Consider the following 17,023-nt stretch of genomic DNA (forward strand, 5'->3'; position numbering starts at 1 on the left):
CGGCTGCTGGCCTCCCCCCCGCCCCCCCCTCCAACACCCCGTCAAACCACAGTCCGGTTCCCTCCCTCCGCTGTCCGGCGAGCGGACGCCGGCCGGAGCCACCGCGCGCCCGCCAGAGCCACCGCGCACCCACCGGGAACCGATTTGGCAGGAGGTGGAGATGACCCAGGGTTTTGGGCGGGGGGGGGGGGGAAAGGCGAAGGGTTGGCACCGTGGCGGGGACGGGGTAGCCAAGGACACACACCGGGAGCAGGGCGGCCGGCGGAGGAGAAGCGATGGAAGCCCGTGGAAGGTTACGGGGAGCCTGGGGGGGCCGGCGCTGCCCTGGCCTCCTTAGAGGAGGCGGCAGAGACCCGGGGCAGGCTATTTCTGCTGAGATCCCGAGGAAAGCTCTGGGAGAATTGTGGGCTTCTATAAATAGTGTGTGTCAGCCGAGTGGAAACAGGGCCTTGAAATGCTCCTGCTATTCTCCCGAGTGCTTGGAACCAGCTCTTGGTAAACAGGGCAGCGGTGGGGAGGGCTGTTTCCTTCTTCCGGGCTCGTTAACGGGAGCATGGGGGGGGGGGAGCAGGAGGGACGGAGGCGGGGAGGGGGGATTTTTGCTTGGCGATAGGGCAGGGCTCCCCCCCCGGGGCTGGCTGGCTGGATGCTGGGCTGTGGCCAGGCTGCCCGGATGCGGGATGGCCCCTGAATGCGTCGCAGATGTCCTCCCCCCCCCCCCCGCCGCCGTCCCCTCCCCAGCCCCGCCACCCGCCGAACTTTGGAGCTGGGATGCACCGTGCAGTCCGGCCGCGGTCCTCAGGGAGCCGGCGATGCCGGGGGGTGGTTCTCGGGGTGTGAGGGCTCGGCTGGCCAGGAGATGCTCTGCAGGCCCCCCCCTCTCGCTGGCATGGGGGTCCATGTGGTCGCAGCCTGGTTCTCCTGCTCCCTGCCGCACGTCCGTCCGTCCGTCCAGGCTGGAGTTGTTCCTGCTCTGCCTCAGGGGCACACGCTGAGCGATGCCTTGGCCGGGTGCGCGTGCTGGAGGGCAGGTATTTGGTCTCGTGGGACCTTCCCCAGGCACACCCGGACACTGGGGACCCCTTCCCTCAGGGGTCTGTGCATGCAGAGGGGACATGGTGTCATGCGCTCAGGGTGTTTGCTTGGCTCCGGGTACATCCCGACGGTCCCACTGCCACGGGTGAGCGTTTCGGCTTCGCACGAGGACCCGGCATCACGTGTGGCGTCGCCTCCCCTTGCACCCGTGCCCTGATATTTATTTACCTTGTGCCGCAAACGGTGGCTTGAAAGCTGTGTTATTATTATTTTTCATTCAAAATAACACAGGGGAGACAAATGGGGTGCCGTTAAGGTGCCCGCTGTGAGTTTTTAGGGCGACGTACAGCAGGCTGCGCGGTGAGAGGGATCCGGCGCGCTCGCGGTGGGATTCAGTGTTGCAAAGTGAAGCAGCCGGGAATTCATTGGGGTGTCACGGGGCTGGGGAGCTCACCCTGGCCCCATGGGCTGGCTGACTCAGGTGAAGGCTGTGGTGCTTGGTGCCGGCACAGCGGAGCGTGCTGCTCTGCGTGGGTGGGAAGGGGCGAGCGCCAGTCCGTTTTGGTTTTTGGTTGGGGTTTTTTTTTTTTTCTCTCCATCCTTTTTTTTTTTTTTCCCCCCCTTTCTTTCCCTTTTTTTTTTTTTTTTTTTTTTCCCCTCCCTCTCTGTGGGTTGAGCGTTGGGGCGACAGACAGGGAAAGTCTGAGCAATGGTCTCCGCGCTGGTGCTGTCTTCAATCACCGCGTCCCAGAATCCCTCGCTCTGGGCCTTCTAGGCACAAGGGCTTACAGCGAAAATCGGCAGCTGCAGCTGCGAGTGAAAGCACAAGAGCCCGGCTGGGTCTTTGGCATCGGCAGGAGAGCAAAAAGCTGGGGGAGGCGAGGAGGGAAAGGAGGAGGGGGGAGAAATGTGCCCTGTGGTTTTTTTCCAGGCTTGCCACCGAGGGTTGTGTTTCAGAGCATCGGTTCCCGGGCGCGGGAAGAGGCGGGAGGGTGGTGGTGGTGGTTGGGGGGGAGGGGGGGGGTGCAGAGCGATGCCTCCGGGGAGCTCATTAAAATCCGTCGGCTCCCCCATTTCACCGGCCAAGGGAGGCTGGATACGGAGGGGAAGGAGGGAGGGACGGGGGACGTGCTGGGAAGGAACATGCCTGCAAACCGGCTGCCCGGTGGGGACAGTTCCCGGCCCAGGCAGGAACGCTGCCCCGGGGGCTCACCTGTTGGAGCACGTAGGAGGCCTGCGTGCCAGCGGGGCCGTGACAAGGGCGGGTGCACGCCGCCACACCAGGGACTCCTTCTGCGGCAGCCCCCCCCCGCCGCCCCTGGGGACGCCGAGCCTGGCTGCAAGGTGTGATGAGCTGCCGTGGCGCAAGGGGGGGGCTGCGGCGGGTGGGCCGCAGTGGGGTGCTTGGATTGGGGGTGTGGGGGGGAGTCAGCGGGGTGCAGGCAGGTAGGAGGGGGTGTTAGCGGGAGGCGTCGGCACGTGCGCGGGCAGGGTTTGGTGCGCGGGGATGGCGTGTGGAGCTGGGGGTGAAGGCGGGTCTGGGCAGGTGCTGGCGGGGGACACGCCACCGTGGCGAAAACGCCTCCTTGCCCTCCTCGGGGAAGGGGACAGGGACAGACAGCAGCGGGGACACCCCCTCCCCGTGCCGAAGCCCACCCTGCGCAGGCGTGCACGCGGGCGAGCACTGATGCAGCCTGGCCTGGCGCGATGCGGGGAGACGGGGGAGCGGCAAAATGTGGTATTGATCCTCTCGGAGGGAGAGTGAAGCAGTTCTGGCATCCGCCAGCTCCAACCTCTGCCCTTCCTGCTGCTAAACGAGCTCCAGGCGGAGGGAGCAGCATCCCATCCCATCCCATCACCGCGCCGCCGCCGCTGCCGCCGCCGCCCCCGGGGCCCCGAGCCCCGCGCACGCTCTTCGCCTCCTGCTGACTTCAGCGCATCGTCTTGGGCTCGGCGCCTGTACATTCCTCGCAAAACCTGGGCCTAAAATATCTGGAGGAGGACGGAGAGCCTTGGGCGAGGGAGATGAGCTCTTCAGCTGCGGGAAAGAAGGAAGCTGTTCAGCTGGAGGCAACAGGGCTGCCCCTCTCCCCGCCGGCTGCCGGCCCCGCTGACCCCCCGGGAATTTGCCGGGAATAAATCTCGCCCGGCGAACTCGGTGGCTTGGCTTGGGATGGATGCGCCCGTGCAGAAGCAGAGGCAGGAGGGGACCTGTGCGTCGTCGGATGAGTGGCATGGGGAGCAGGGTGGTATAGAGCAAGGTGGCATGGGGAGCAGGGTGACAGGGGAGCGGGGTGGCAGGGAGCGGGGAGCGGGGTGGCATGAGGAGCAGGGTGGCAGGGGAGCAGGGTGACAGGGGAGCAGGGTGGCAGGGGAGCAGGGTGGCAGGGTGGTATAGAGCAAGGTGGCATGGGGAGCGGGGTGGCAGGGGAGCGGGGTGGCAGGGGAGCGGGGTGGCAGGGAACAGGGTGGCAGAGGAGCAGGGTGGCAGGGAGCAGGGTGGCAGAGGAGCAGGGTGGCAGAGGAGCAGGGTGGCAGGGAACAGGGTGGCAGAGGAGCAGGGTGGCAGGGAGCGGGGTGGCAGGGAGCAGGGTGACACAGGAGCAGGGTGACACAGGAGCAGGGTGGCAGGGAGCGGGGTGGCAGGGAGCGGGGTGACAGGGAACAAGCTGGTGCTGGGTGTCTGAGGAGGGACAATAAATGCTGAGAGGGAGGCGCTAGGCGGGAGCTGTGTGAGAACCAGTTTGCGAGGTCCAGATTGGCAGCAGATCCTGAACCAGGAGGAGCTGAGCATCCATACGGCCCCTGCCGAGATCAGACGAGACGACAGCGACTCGGTTTGGGGGAAGAAATTGGAGGCGGGGGAAGCTTTTTTGCTGAAATGAAATTTGAACCCCAAAGTGGGAGGGAAGTGGAGGTGGGGGGCACGGCTCTCTCCACATGGTTATTACTGCTGTTTTCCACCCAGCTGAAAGGAGAATGTAGCTTAATATGGACCCGCGGGGAGGAGAAGCGATCGGGAACAGGGATTTGTCAGGAGGGAGCTGGGAGACAGCGAGAGAGACGTAGAGGTGAGAGTGGCCAGCGCATTGCCCAGGGAGGTGTTTGCAACCCGGCAGGAGAGGACGGAGCCGGGCTGGAACAAGGCGCTATTGTTCTTGGCGAGCGGGGGGCCGGCCCGCGGCCCCCCCAGACCCGCAGAGCTGGCGGAGCTGGCGCGGAAGTGGGGAACGTTTTTTGGGACTGGTTTTCCCGGCGGATTGCCTGCTGGGGAGTGGGAAGAGCTCACGGTGTTGGGGTGCGCCAAAGGGACCGGCCGAAACGCCGGGGGAGGCGAAGGGACGGCGTGCCGGGGCCTGGCGGGAGGATGGGGGGGCGATGGCAGGTGAGCCGGGGAGGGGACAGGGATGAGCTGGGGGAGTTTCGGATCAGCAAGCGGCAGGGTGGGGGTGGCGGAGCGGGGGCTCGGCGGCCGGGGACGGCGTGGGGATGGGGTGTGCGAGCGGTGGCGGGGCAAAGCCTGGTGTCCCTCAGCTGGCAGGTGCGTCGGCTCCTCCTCGACGCGTGCACGGGGCTGGGGACAGCGAACTGGAGGGGCTTCTCCCCGTGCTGGCCTGGGGACCCCTGTCACCCCGCGACGTGGGTCCCGCTGTGATCCCCTCTTGGCTGTTGGCATCTCTCCATCAGCCCCCAGCCCGTCGCCGCTATCCTGTGTGTCCCCTCTGTCCCTCGCCCCGGCACCTGCCATCGCCACCCTCGGCACACCACCGCTGCCATTGGCGTCTCGCTTTCTGCCTCCAGCATCGGGCACGGAGGCGTTGGCAAGAGCAGCGTCCCCGTCCCGCTGCCGACATCAGCCACCGCGTTGCTGCAGCTGCCAGTTGTCCCCTGGGCCACCGGTGCTCGGGGATACCCCAGGGTGCCGGAGAGCAGGAGTGCAGGGGACTGGTGAGGCGCATAGGAGATGGAGGAGGAGGAGGAGGAAGAAGAGGAAGAGGAGGGTGGCCCTGTGGGGTCTGGGGGCTGTGGCCGGGGAGGGGGTGGCGAGGCAGGGGCTGGCCTTTGCTTGTCCCTGGGCTCCCTGCACTGTGGCCCAGGGCGGGGGGCGAGCCTTGGCCCCCCCCAGCCTAGCTGGAGAGGAGAGAAATCCCCCCCAGAGTGCAGCCCTGGCATTTGCTCCCCCCCCCCCCCCGTTCCCACCTCTCTGATGCTTCGAACACAGCGATGCCCTAAAGGCAGCAGAAGCACCTTAGCAAGTGCACACTAAATATTTGAACACGCATGGGTGGCTTCGGGTTCACCGCTGCTCTTGCCCTTCCCCACCCCTTCCCTGGCATCTCCCTCTCTAGATCCCCCAAATTTAGGGGGTGCACATGGGATCTTCTCCTCTCCTCCAGGACAGGGGTGTAATATTTGCTCCGCAGCTCTCGCTCTGAATTATTTCCTCTGCTCCAACCGAGCCGGCGCGGTGCTTGGCATTGCCGTGCCACCTCGGGTGCGTGTCACTGTGTGCGTGCGTCTGTCCCCCCCCCGCCCCAACCCACCCGCTGCCAGCCCTGGCCGCACGTGGTGGTACTACGGCATCCGCGCGATGCCCGCCTCCCCATCCTTCATCTCCTCGCCCTCCCCTCCTCTTCCTCCCAGCCTCAACACCCTGTAGCCGAGCTGGGCGCCTGTCGGGGCAGAAGGAGGGGGGGGGAACAGCGTTCCCCTCCCCTCCCCGGCATTCCTCGGGAGTGAAACACAAGAGCTGGCAGGGCACTCCTGCTTTCTCTGGCCTCCGCTCCTCCGGTGCCTGAACAAAGCCCTCCTGCCTCTCCCGGGAACCTTGGGGTTTGAAACAGGAGAGGCGGCTGGTGCTGCGTGGCAAGGCGAAATGTCCTCCTCCGACCTATTTTTGGGTTTCTAAGGTGGGTGGGGGACAAGGGTGGGCACGGTCCCCGCGGTCCCGGCGAGGGGCAGCTCCGGCCAGGATCCTGGCCGGAGCTGCCCCTCGCCGGGACCGCGGGGACCGTGCCCACCCCGTGGCATCCTCCTTAGCTCGGGGGATGCCAGAGGGCTGGCTGCTGACCCTTGGCTGGGCTTTGCGTCCCCTCCATCTCACTGCCATCGTATTGCTATGGAAACTGAGCCCCGGAGAGGACCAGTTCAACCCCAGTTTGGTCCCAGTTTGATCCCACCTCTCATGTACAATCCATCTGTGGCAATTACAGGTCGGTGTATCCGGACCAGCTTCGTCCCTTCATCCCGCGATCCGGGATGATGCATCCCAGAGGGACCGCGCGCTCCTGCCCCCGGTCGCCTTCCCAAAGTCCGACACCCACCCCCCCACACCCTGCAGAACAAAGCCCCCCCCCCTCACCCCCTCCCCACTGCCCCCGGTGAAACAGGCCCCTGTCGGAGCGCAGTCCCCGACAGCGAAGGTTATTTTAATGGATGCATTACTTTAAACGAACCCTCCGCCATCTGTTCCACCCCCTAATTACGCATGCAAAAAAAGCCCATCTCACAGCCAGCGCAGGAGAAAGTAAAGATATAAGTGATTTAAATGCATGTATCCGCAGCTCCGCCGGCAGCTGGGCTGGGCTGCGCTCCTCGCCTTCCTCCCGGCTGCCAGGCGAACCGGGCAAGTTGCAGGCAAAGGCGGCAGAGGGATGGCTCTCCTGGGTCCGGCAGCTGCCGACACCTCTGGAGGGTGGTCGTGCTGCCCGGACGGTGGGTGCAGGCAGGGGTTGGAGTTTGGTGGTTGAATCCGCTCCCTGCCCCCCCCCCCCCCTCACCCCGTTGCCTCTCCCCGCCACCCCCCTGAAGGTTAGCTCTGCCCGCCGGCTGCCAGCCTCAGCGTGGTGGCGGCTGAGCCTTCAAAGCGCGGGGGACACGCCGCCGTCCTCGGGCTGCCGCGGTGCATGGCGGGGGTTTGGGGGGGAGCACCCCCGGCTTGGCCGGGCTCCTCGCCCTGCCGCTGTTTGGTGGTGGCTCGCGTGGGCAGGGGGTCCCGTGGTGCTGGCTCTGGGTGTGCGCAGCCCCCGGGTGACACTGGGGTCCTTGTCCCCTGGGAGAGGGGCCGGGGCTGGGGAGGGGTCTTTGCTCGCGGGCTGCGCTCGGGGGTGCGGGGCTGTTTCCCAAGCAGCAGCTGCGTTTCCATAATCCATCCCAAAATCCAGGGACCCTGGACCCTGAGTGTCCCCGGGCGATGTTCGAGTGTGGGGGTCTGTCCCTCAGGGCTGCCGAGGGGGAGGGCGGGGAGGGCAGTGGCTGAATAAGCTCCCCATGGGGAGACAGAGCCCGTAGGTGTTTGAAAACCCCCGGTTTTAAGTCAGCCTCCTGGTTTGAGGAGTCCCAGCTGTTGGGGGGGGGGGGGTGGCAGCGTGCCGGCGCTGCGGTGCGGGAGGCTGAATGCAGCCACCGTCCCCAGGGCTGCCCCAGTGTGACTCAGTTTCCCCCAGCCCCAGCCCAAACCCTCTCCCTATGCCACCACCCGTGGCGGGGGGGGTGGGGGCAAAAACGGGTGACCAGCGTGGCTTTGGGTGACCCCACGGTGACAACGCAGGACCGCGACCACCGTAGCAGGGCCACCGCCTGGCGCCGGAGCTGACGGCGGTCCTGGGTGCCGGCGTCCCCCCCTTCTCCCTCCGTCTCCCTCTCTCTGTGCCTGACTGCAGCAGATGCGCCAGCTCTGCAGGAAGAGGGAATTAAGTTGGGCTGGAGGAATTTTAAAGATTGCTGCAGGCCTGAGGGTCTTAGATCCCCCCGCGGAGATGGGCAGTCATGCAGAATTAATCCTATCGGCAGCCTGGCTCGGCTTCAGCCGGTGCAGAGCTCCAGGAGAGCGCGAGGGAGCGCGGGGGGCGATGCTGGGGGCGGCTGAGCGAGCCCCGGCGCCTCTCGGCGTCGATGGGAAATTAATAATGAAAAATTAAAAGCCCAAACTCAGCCTTCCTCCCCCCCCCCCCCCACCACCACCCCCAAGCCCGGAGGTGGAACTCGCAGTGGGGAGGAGGAGGGAAGATTCTGCAAAGCTTAAGGAAAACCTGTTTGCCGTAGCAAACGGAGCCCGGTGGTGCAAGGAAACATCGGGGCTACATCCTGCTCTTGGTGAACGGTGCAGTGGTACAGCTGGGGCTGTGCTGTGTGCCATGGCGGGGGCGGGGGGGGCGCTGGCTGGGTCTTGGGTGGGGGCACCCCTTTGCTGCCATCACCCAAACCCCTCTGCAATGGGCTCGTGCAGCGGCAGCTTGGGGTGCTGTGCTGGCGCGGGGGGCACGGGGACACACCGGACATCCCCACGTGCTGCAGCAGCCACGCGCCACGTCCCAGGGGACGCCGGGGTGGCATCTGGGTGCCCCGTGGCTCTGCCAGCCCCACGGCCAGCCTCGCCCCCATTGTCCCTCCTGGCTGCCGGGGCTGCGGTGCCACCGTGCCAGCGGGCTCGGTGGCTGCGTGACGCCGGGCAGGGTGGCCCGCGAGGACTCTGCAGCTGCTGCCGAGCCCCCTGCTCCTCCGGTTTATAAATAATGCAGCACCGAGGCGTGTTGGCAGTGCCGCGCACATGCCTGCAGCCCCGGCGCGGCGGCGGGCGGTTCGGGGGCGAGCAGCGGGTGCTGTCACCCCATCTGGGTGACACCGAGCCATGCCATCCCGGTGGGGAGGAGGCAAACCCCGGTGTCTCCGTGCGCCCTTGCTCCCCGTGCCGTCTCCCAGCCCCACGTGCCCCGAGTGGGTGGTGGCCGTGGTGGGTGCTCGCGGTGACCCCACGCGCAGGGACGTCCCCGTGCCTCGTGGCGGTGGCGCCGATGGCGGCGCGCAGCTTGCACGGTTGCCATGGCGATGTGCCGGCGCTAACGAACCCGAGTAAACATTAACGAGGGAGAGCCCCACGCGGGGTGGGTGGGAGGGAGGGTGGGGGGCCGCAGCGCTCGGGCCTGGGGACCCAGGCGTCCTGCGGGACTGGGTGCCAAGGTGGGGGTCATGGGATCGTCCGTGCGTCATAGGGTGCATGCGGGAGCATCGTCCCAGACACCTGGGTCCCCTCTAGGTGCTGCGTGAGGCCGTGCTTTAATGGCCAGACTGGGAGCTCTGGGTGCTGGGAAAGAGCGGGATGCCTGGGTCCCCTTCCCACCTCGGGGGCACCCACGGTGGGGAGGTCCTGACCCCGAGGACCCAGAGGTCCCGTCCCCGCTCCGCACAGGCACCGGTGCAGTGCACGGCACCGCTATCCAGCCCCGGCCACCGTCACGCTCTCTGTTCAGCACCCATGGGTGCAGGCGTGGGGAGGGGGATGCAGCCGCTGCCGGGTGCCCCCCGGGGCTGGCGGGAAGCTCGGGGCGTTCCTGGCAGGAGCTGCCTGGCCCTGCCACCGCCGCTGCCTGCAGTTGTCACCGTGACTCAACTCCTCGCACCCCTCCCTTTCCCCCGGCCACGCCGGCACAGGCACCCACACCATGGCTTGGGTGGGGGTCAGGGTGGGGGTCAGGGTGGGGGTCAGCCCTCCGCACCAGCAGCCCCGCCATGCCCGAGGTCCCTTCCAGCGTTTAATGGCACTGCAGCTCATTAAACGGAGGTGCAGGTGCCCCGGTACCTTCCTCCTCCCGGAGGGCTCTTAATGAGCGACCGCTAACGAGCGCCTGCGCTCCCTGCTCACCTCCCCAGCCCCGGTAAGAGGCTGATTGGTGAGCAGGCACCCGGGAGCGATGCACACGCTCTTTTCGGGGGGTTTAAGGGGTCGAGTGACCCCACGTTCGCTGCCGCAGATGTGGCCTTTGCGCCGTGCACGAGGGTCCCGCGTCACCATCACCGCGCCGGTGCCGCGGCCGGACGGTCCGCCAGCTTGGTGTGCCAGGGAGTGCCGATGGCTCTTGCAGCCCTCGTGGCCCCGATGTCTGTCGGTCTGCGAGTGGGGGCTGACGGCGCGGCAGCTCCCTGCCTGCAGCCTGCCTGCAGCCTGCCTGATTTTGCAGCAGAGCACCGTACCTGGGGAGAGGGCTGAGGGCTGTCACCGTCCTCCCAGGCGTGCGCGGACGTGGCAGCGCCGCGTCTCTCCCTGGCTCCTCGGCACAGGGCTGCTGTGGGATGTGCGTCACGGGCACCTGGTGCCCCGTGCCTCGGTTTCCCCTCCCAGGGACACAGGGCCCTGCGGGCAGGGGCTGGGTGGGCATATAGGGACATGGGTTGACGCTTGTGGTGATCCCCCCAGCCCCATTTTTGTCCCTGTAGTCACATCGTACAAAGCCACCCGACCCCTTCCTGGGTCTGTCTGCACGGGGGGCTCTGGGGGGGGTCAGTCAAGGCTCTGTGGCTCCTGTGCACCCCAAAAATAACCCGGTGGCACTGATGCAGTGCAGGGGTGCAGGTCTGTGGGTACCATGGAGAGGGTGGGCTGGGGGCTGCCTGGCTGCGGGGGGCCCTTAGGCTCGTCCCCCTCCTTCAGGGGCTGCAGAGGGGGGGCCAGCCGATTCCGCACAGAGCCATCGATCCACTCCGGGGCCGGGTCCCCCAGCTCCTCGCCGAAAGGAGCCCTAATCCTCCGTGACACGGTGCCCAGCTCCGTGGTGGCTAATTGCAGTGTCCCCAGCTGAGGATTACGGTTTAAAGCAGGGAAGGAGCAGCGGGAGCAGATGAGCTCCTGAGCAACAAAGCTCCTGTTTCCCTGCAAAACGACTTTTATTAGGGGTATAATTAAAAGCTGACAGGAGGGGAAAATCACGGGGACGGTCAGGGCGAGGGATGAAGCCACCCGAAGGTCCCTGTGTCCCCCCCAGGCATCTGACCCGCCAGCCCCCGGCTCCGACCGCAGCATTTCTGGCAGGGCAGGAGACAGCGAGGTGCTGGGCTGGCGAAGGAAATCCAAACTCAGCCCCTATGAAAGGGGCTTTGTGTGCCCGGGAAGGAGAAGCCCTCCTCCTTTTTCTCCTCCTCCTCCTCCTCCCCAGCTGCAGGGCCTCTTTCCCGCCTGGGGGTGGCCTTGCTGTGGGTGCTGGAGGGAAACTGAGGCACGGCGCAGCATGGCAGCCCCGTGGCCTCCTGTCCTGCTTGGGCTCCCACAAGGGCTTTTCTCCATCGCTTACACCGGTGGCGTGAGCAGGGGCCACGCGCCGCGGTTGAGCCGGTCCCTGGGGACATGGTGGTCTCTCAGCCCAGGCGGTGCTGTCCCTGCGGGGTCCCTGGGGTGGGTCCTCCCCGCCGGGGCTGGCCAAGGCTTGGGGAGTGGGGAAGGAACCGTGGGGACAGAGGGACATCACGGGGACGGAGGGACATTTTCCCCTGTCCTCTTCACGGCACCATGATTGCCCTTTCCCCAGCACTGCCGCGTGCCTCAGTTTCCCTTTCCTCCCTTGTGAGCACCACGGCTGCTGTCCGGCACGATGGGACCCCAGATTGCCCTGGGAGGGGTTCAACCCACATCGGCGACCCCAGCTGCCCCCCGTGGACGTGGCCGAGGACCCCTGGGCAGGGGACGCATTACAGCACCTGATATTTTGCACGTCCCTGGAAAGAAGCTCTCAGGAACGTCCCTCCTGTGCCGGTCGGGTCCCATTGCAAAGAGGAGGGTGGGTGCAGGCAGAGCCCCCCCAGCTGGGTGCTGGCCCACGGGCTACCTTGCCCCGGCCCCGGCCCCGGCGGGCGGTGGGGGGCTTGTTCTCCGCCTGGACAGGAAGACGAATGAATTCCATTACGGGATCGCGATTTTATTCCACGTGTCAGGGAGCCTGAGATTAACTTGCTCACCAGGCTGTGACAAACCCAGACACCCGCGTGCACGCGCTCGGGCGCGGGGGCTTCGCACACTCGCCGGGCATGGAGCCGCATGAGACCCCGCCGTGCCCGTCCCCACTGCCACCAGCTTGGGAGCCCTCTCGGCACCTGGGGAGGGTGGCACTGGCCAAGGTGGGGGCCTGGTGCTGTCCCCTGTCCTAGAGGTCCTTCGGCCACCCAGGGATGCAGGTCCTGCAGCCAGGCGAGGGGTGAAGCATCCTCCTGGTACAGCTGCCCTGTAGCCCGGCACTGCGTGCAGCAAAAATAATGGGCTGGGAGGAAGGTGAGAAGGGGGACACGGAGGTTTGGGGGATTCGGGGGATGTGTTGTGAGGGCTGGCGGTGCTGGGGACGTGACAAGGCCAGCGGACCATTCTCACCTCACCCCAGCTGAGCAGCTGCCCACCCCGGGAGAGCGTGACAGGGCCGAGCATCCACGCCAGGGCTGCGCATCCGCGTGCACGGAGCCGTGCCGTGCTGTGCCGTGCCGTGTAGCGGGGCCGGCTGCTCTCCCCTCGCCACCCCCCCTGCGCGGGCGCAGGCAGCTGGCTCTGTTTGCTGGAGGCTTTGCGCATTCCAGTTCGTGGGTCACTCGCCTTCGAAACCTCTCCGGGGACGGAGGCAGTTGGGAGCCGTAACAAACAACCCAAGGGCTCCGATGACGCCCGCGCCCGGCGCTGCCTGCCAGCGCTGGAGGGGAAGGCCTGGGAGACGCCGCCCCGCTCCCCTGGGGTGCTGGAGGGCAGCTTTGGGGTGGTGCTGGGAGGTCCCAGTAAAAATAACTGGGGAGGGAGGACACGCTGAGCGGGACTCCTCGCAGGATGTGGGAGCGATGACTTCTTGGGGAGCGATGGGTGTGCAGGAGGGATGCTCCGGTCCCCGCTGCTTTTGGAGCGCCAGGGTGCGGAGGGGGGGTGCCGGCAGCGGGGCATCATTGGGATCCGTATGGGGAGGTGGGGGGAGCCGGCGGGGCACGGTATGGGCAGGAGGGCAGCGCAGGCAGCGGGCAGCGAGCTTGGGGTGGCCCGGCTGGGGCTTGCTGAGGGTTGGTTAATGTGTCCTGGAATGCGCGTTGGAGCCGTCCCGGGGAGATCAAGGGTCCGGCGGAGCGGCGGGAGCGCGGCGTGGCTCGGGGGCTGCGGGGCCGCGCGCCGGGGAGGCTGGGCGGCGCGGGGAAGGTCAGCCTTGGCCAGATGCAGCCACTCCACCCTCCTCCAGTGCTTTGCACATTAATGCAAATGCACTGGCCTGAGTGGTTCATTAGCAGCATGTGGAATGGAATAATGCATCCGCATCCCATTAGCCTAATGAAAAAAAGGGAGCCGGCACCTGGAACAAAGCTGCCGACTCTTGGCTAGTGCTCTGGCTTGGCCATGCTTGGGCTGTGGGGCCCCCCCTTCCCTTCCCCTCCCCTCCCCTCCCTTCCCTCCGCCACCCCGGCCATCGCCTGCCGGGTCCTCCCAGCATCCTCGCACCCAGCGCCGCATGAGGGGACGCGGTCCCCAGGACATCCCCGCGGCGGGGTGCAGCCCCAAGGGGACCCCAGGGCGGGCAGAGCCAGTCCCAGTGTCACCCCGCTGCATCCTGGGGTGGGGTGGGGGGGACACCCCGAGCCAGCAGTGCCGCAGAGGCGCTGGCCGGGTGTCGGTGCCGGGCGGCGAGATGTCCCCGCGTCCCTGGGGCTGGGAGCTCGGAGCCTGAAGGATTAGAGGAAACATTGCCAAACAAACCAGGCTGTGCCGGAACCAATTAGCCTCCAGCAGGCAGAGTTTCAGATGCTGTTATTTCTGCCTCTTCTCTTTTCTCTCCCTCCTTCTGTCTCCCCCTTTCCCCCTCCCCGGCCCTCCCCAGCCCCTCCTGCCCGCCCCCAGCATCTCTGCTCTCGCCATTCCTCTCCGTGTCGGAGCTTGTTTTGGGCACTGGCTCTGGAGTGAGTCATGCCGCGCGTAGGGGATTTTAAAAGCTTTCTGCTGTCGCTGGGAAGCCGGTTTGGGCTGCTCCGACGCTGGGGGTGGAGCGTGATGCTTCGCAGACAACCCTCGTCTGGGGAACCCAAAAAAAATCCCCCGCCCCGGCGCCCTGAACCCCTGGGGTCCCACGAACGCCCCCCCACACCCCTTGCCAAGGCCGGCTCGGTCACCCCAGCCAGCGGTTGAGTCACAGCCGAAACTTTCGAGCCGTTGGAGCTTCCTCCGCCGGGGCCCCTCTCCGAGGAAGTGGTCTGCCGGGGTGTCGAGCCCAGCGGGGCGGTTGCCCCGGCCCCGACGGGTGCAGCACGCAGGCGCGGGCGGCCGGCGCTGGAGGTTGAAGCGTGGGAGATTTTTTTTTTTTTTCCCCCCCTCCCTCCCTCCTTCCCTCCACCGCCGCCTCCGCCAGCCCCGCTGCCAAGCCCGGGGTGGGGGGGGCCCTTCGGCGCGACCCTCTCGCCGGTCCGCAGCTGGCCTCGGTTTCTCCCCCTCCCTTCATCCTCCTCCTCCTCCTCGCCTTGAGCTGTGCTGCTGAGGGACTGCAGCTCCCGTGGATCAGGAGGAGATTTAGGTCAAGCGCTCGACTGAGTCGAAACAGCCATCTGTGTGCGGAGGAAACCGGCCACCCAGAGCCCCCGGCACGGCTGGCCCGGCATCGCTACCGGGTCCCGGCACCGCCAGCACCCTCCGAACCCTGCGGCCGGGCACACAGGCTGCCTTTGTCTTTGGCAAGGAAAAAAAACCCCACCCAAAGAATAAATAAATACATGGGGGGAAAAAAAATCCCCCTGCCCACCCCTTCCGTCACCCCCAGCTCTGCCGTGGGCATCGCCGCTGAGCACCGGGAAGTTTGGCACGGAGCGGCCGCGGCACCGCTCCAAGGTCGCCCTGACATGCCGCGGGAAGGTGCACGCCCGAGGAGGGAGGCCGGCGCAAGCCGGGCTGGGGATGTGGGTGCCGAGGGCTGGAGCCGGCCCCCAGCGCCCACGGTGCAGGCAGGGCGGGAGGCGCAGGCAGGAGGGAGGCGCTGGCTGCCTGCCCGGAGCCTGGACTCCTGGGTTCCTGCAGGAACAGGGTGGAGCGGGAGGAGGCCGGGGAGCTGGTGTCATCCTGGCCACGGCGGGGGGGAGCGTTTCCCTCCCCGGGAGGGTAGGGGGCTCCGCACGGACCATGGGGTGCGGAGCCGCTCCCCACCTGCCGTCGTGCCTCGGTTTCCCCAGGTGGGGAACCGCCTGCGGGGCAGCCCAGGGCTGACAGCGCAGCCAGACACCCCGGCAAGGTGGGGAGCCCCCGGATGCCCCTTCGCACCCCGTGCCAGGGCAGGGGCGGCCGCGGCCCCTCCTGCTCTCCACCTGCCAGCTTCTTGCTTTCTCCATTTCCTTCCGGAGCCATTTTTCGCTTGCCGGTGTCTTTGTCGCTGCGCCTGTGCACACACCCGTACGCGGGGAGAGGAAACGCCACCGGTGCCGTGGGAGGGCCGGCGCGCGCCGGACGGGACTTCCCGCCACGGTCGGTTTGGCTCACCCCAACCGTGCAACGAGTTGTGCTTGTTCTCGGGACAGAACCTGGCCGGGCGCAGGGATGCTCCCCGGCACCTCACCCTGTCCGCCGCCCGCCTGGTGCTCTGCCCGTGCCCCGCCGGGCCCCTCGGGAGCCCGTCGATCTGCCCGTCGTGCTTGGTAAGGAGCTTTGCCCGCAGCCTGTTTGCACGGTAATCCCGCTTGGTCGGGGGGATTACGCGTGGGGAGAGCCGTGGGGAGCCCGGAGCGCCCAGGGGCCGGCAGCTGGCTTTTGGAGGTCGGGGTTTCCCTCATTGCCGTGGGTTTTGGCTGGGAGAGTGACGGCGACGTCCTTGTGCCAGAGCGGGTCCCGCCGACCGGGGACCACTGGTATTCACCGCTGGCTTGCCCGCCCGGGGGGGCAAAGCGGGCAGGAGCCCCGCGTCCCTGCGGAGCCTCGCTGGGCAGGGGGCTGGCAGCTCTGCGGCGAGCCGTGCCGGGGCTGGGGCCGGTGCTTTCCTCCGGCGGGACCGCGGTGAGCGTGCCTGCATCCTTCGCCTGCATCCCTCCCTCCCTGCCCGCGGTGTGCTGGCGTGGCAGCGTGCAGGCACGTGCGGGCAGCGGTGAGGCGAGGCGGCTGCGAGGGGGGACACGCAGGCAGCGCATGGAGGAGATGTCCGGCATGGGGACGAGGGAGCTGGGCTCGGGGACGGGCTCTGATCGGGGGTCCCATCCTGGCTTCCCCACGGCCCTGGGTCCCCGGGGGGGCTTGGAGGGGGCTGGTGGATGCTGGGAGCTCGGCAGTTCTTTATGGTCTCAGAGGGCTCCATTAATTCTTTAAATATCCAGCCTTTCCAGGTGGGTTTTGTTGAAAATTAATTTCCGGAGCTATTTTAATTTTGCTGTATTTAATTTGCTGTTTATTTTAATTAATTAACATCGGGAAAATCTCTTCTCCCGAGCATCCTGCAGCCGTCTGGGGTGGCTGCACCCGGGAGGCGACAGCAAGGGGGTGTCACAGGCGCAAGGGGCACCGACGGGGAGGGTGCCCGGCCCCCACGGTGCCCACCCGGCTCTGCCGCACCTGCACCGACCTGCCCGGGTGAACAGGCTGTCGGCACCCACCCGCTCCCTGGGATGGGCACGGGGAGGCGGCGAGCTGGGTCTCTTCCCAGCTCCGTGGCTCATCCCGGGGTTTGCTGCCTGGGATGGTCGCTGCATCTCCTGGCTGGGAGATGGCTCGGGTCCGGCACCCGTAGGAATGCAGCATGCGGTGGTCCGGCCATGCCACGCCATGCCATGCCACACCGTGCCAAGCGGCAGAGCCCTGGTTTAAAAGCCCAGCATGGAGCTGTTTCGACCCACACCTGCTCAGAGGGACGCGGGGCTGAGCTCAGCCTCACGCTCCCATCCCCGCATCCCCCCTGGTGCTCAGTGCTCCAGCTCTGGGGCTGGCCGGACCCCTGCGAGGGGGTCCCTGGGGGGGAGGCGGGTAAGCAGGCGGGGGGAAAGGGACGGAGCCGCCTTCCTCCAGATCAAGGCCTCTGGTCTCTCGCATGTCTAGACGCTGCCACACACACCTAATGTGGTTCTTGGCAGGAGCCGCGGCTGCTCTCTCTCGAGGTTAATTGCTGCGCGCGGAGCTCTGCAGACAGATAGCCGGGCTCCGTGCTGCCCCCAGGACACCCGCCTCGCCCAGCCCCTGCCTTGGCTGCAGCCCCCCCGGCCGTGCTCGGTCCCCCCGGGGTGTGCTCGGTCCCCCCGGGGTGTG

At 66.9% G+C, this 17,023-nt stretch overlaps 1 protein-coding gene across 9 annotated transcripts in view; it reads left to right on the top strand.

Moving 5' to 3' along the window:
• AHDC1 (AT-hook DNA binding motif containing 1) overlaps nucleotides 1-17,023 on the top strand; it is a 52,938-nt gene that overhangs the window by 2,244 nt on the left and 33,671 nt on the right. The window contains exon 1 of one of the 9 annotated variants that reach the window (XM_054802647.1): nucleotides 2,624-3,248. The exons of 6 other annotated variants lie outside the window; for them this stretch is intronic. In XM_054802647.1, coding sequence (XP_054658622.1) covers nucleotides 3,209-3,248 — 40 coding nt within the window. In that variant the 5' untranslated portion in view covers nucleotides 2,624-3,208. Of the gene's footprint in view, nucleotides 1-2,623; nucleotides 3,249-3,715; nucleotides 4,107-15,336; nucleotides 15,433-17,023 lie in introns of those variants that run through there. 2 more of the 9 variants (XM_054802644.1, XM_054802654.1) reach the window with 2 other exon arrangements.

The sequence above is a fragment of the Grus americana genome, chromosome 23 (assembly GCF_028858705.1).
Source record: "Grus americana isolate bGruAme1 chromosome 23, bGruAme1.mat, whole genome shotgun sequence".
Lineage (NCBI taxonomy): Eukaryota > Metazoa > Chordata > Aves > Gruiformes > Gruidae > Grus > Grus americana.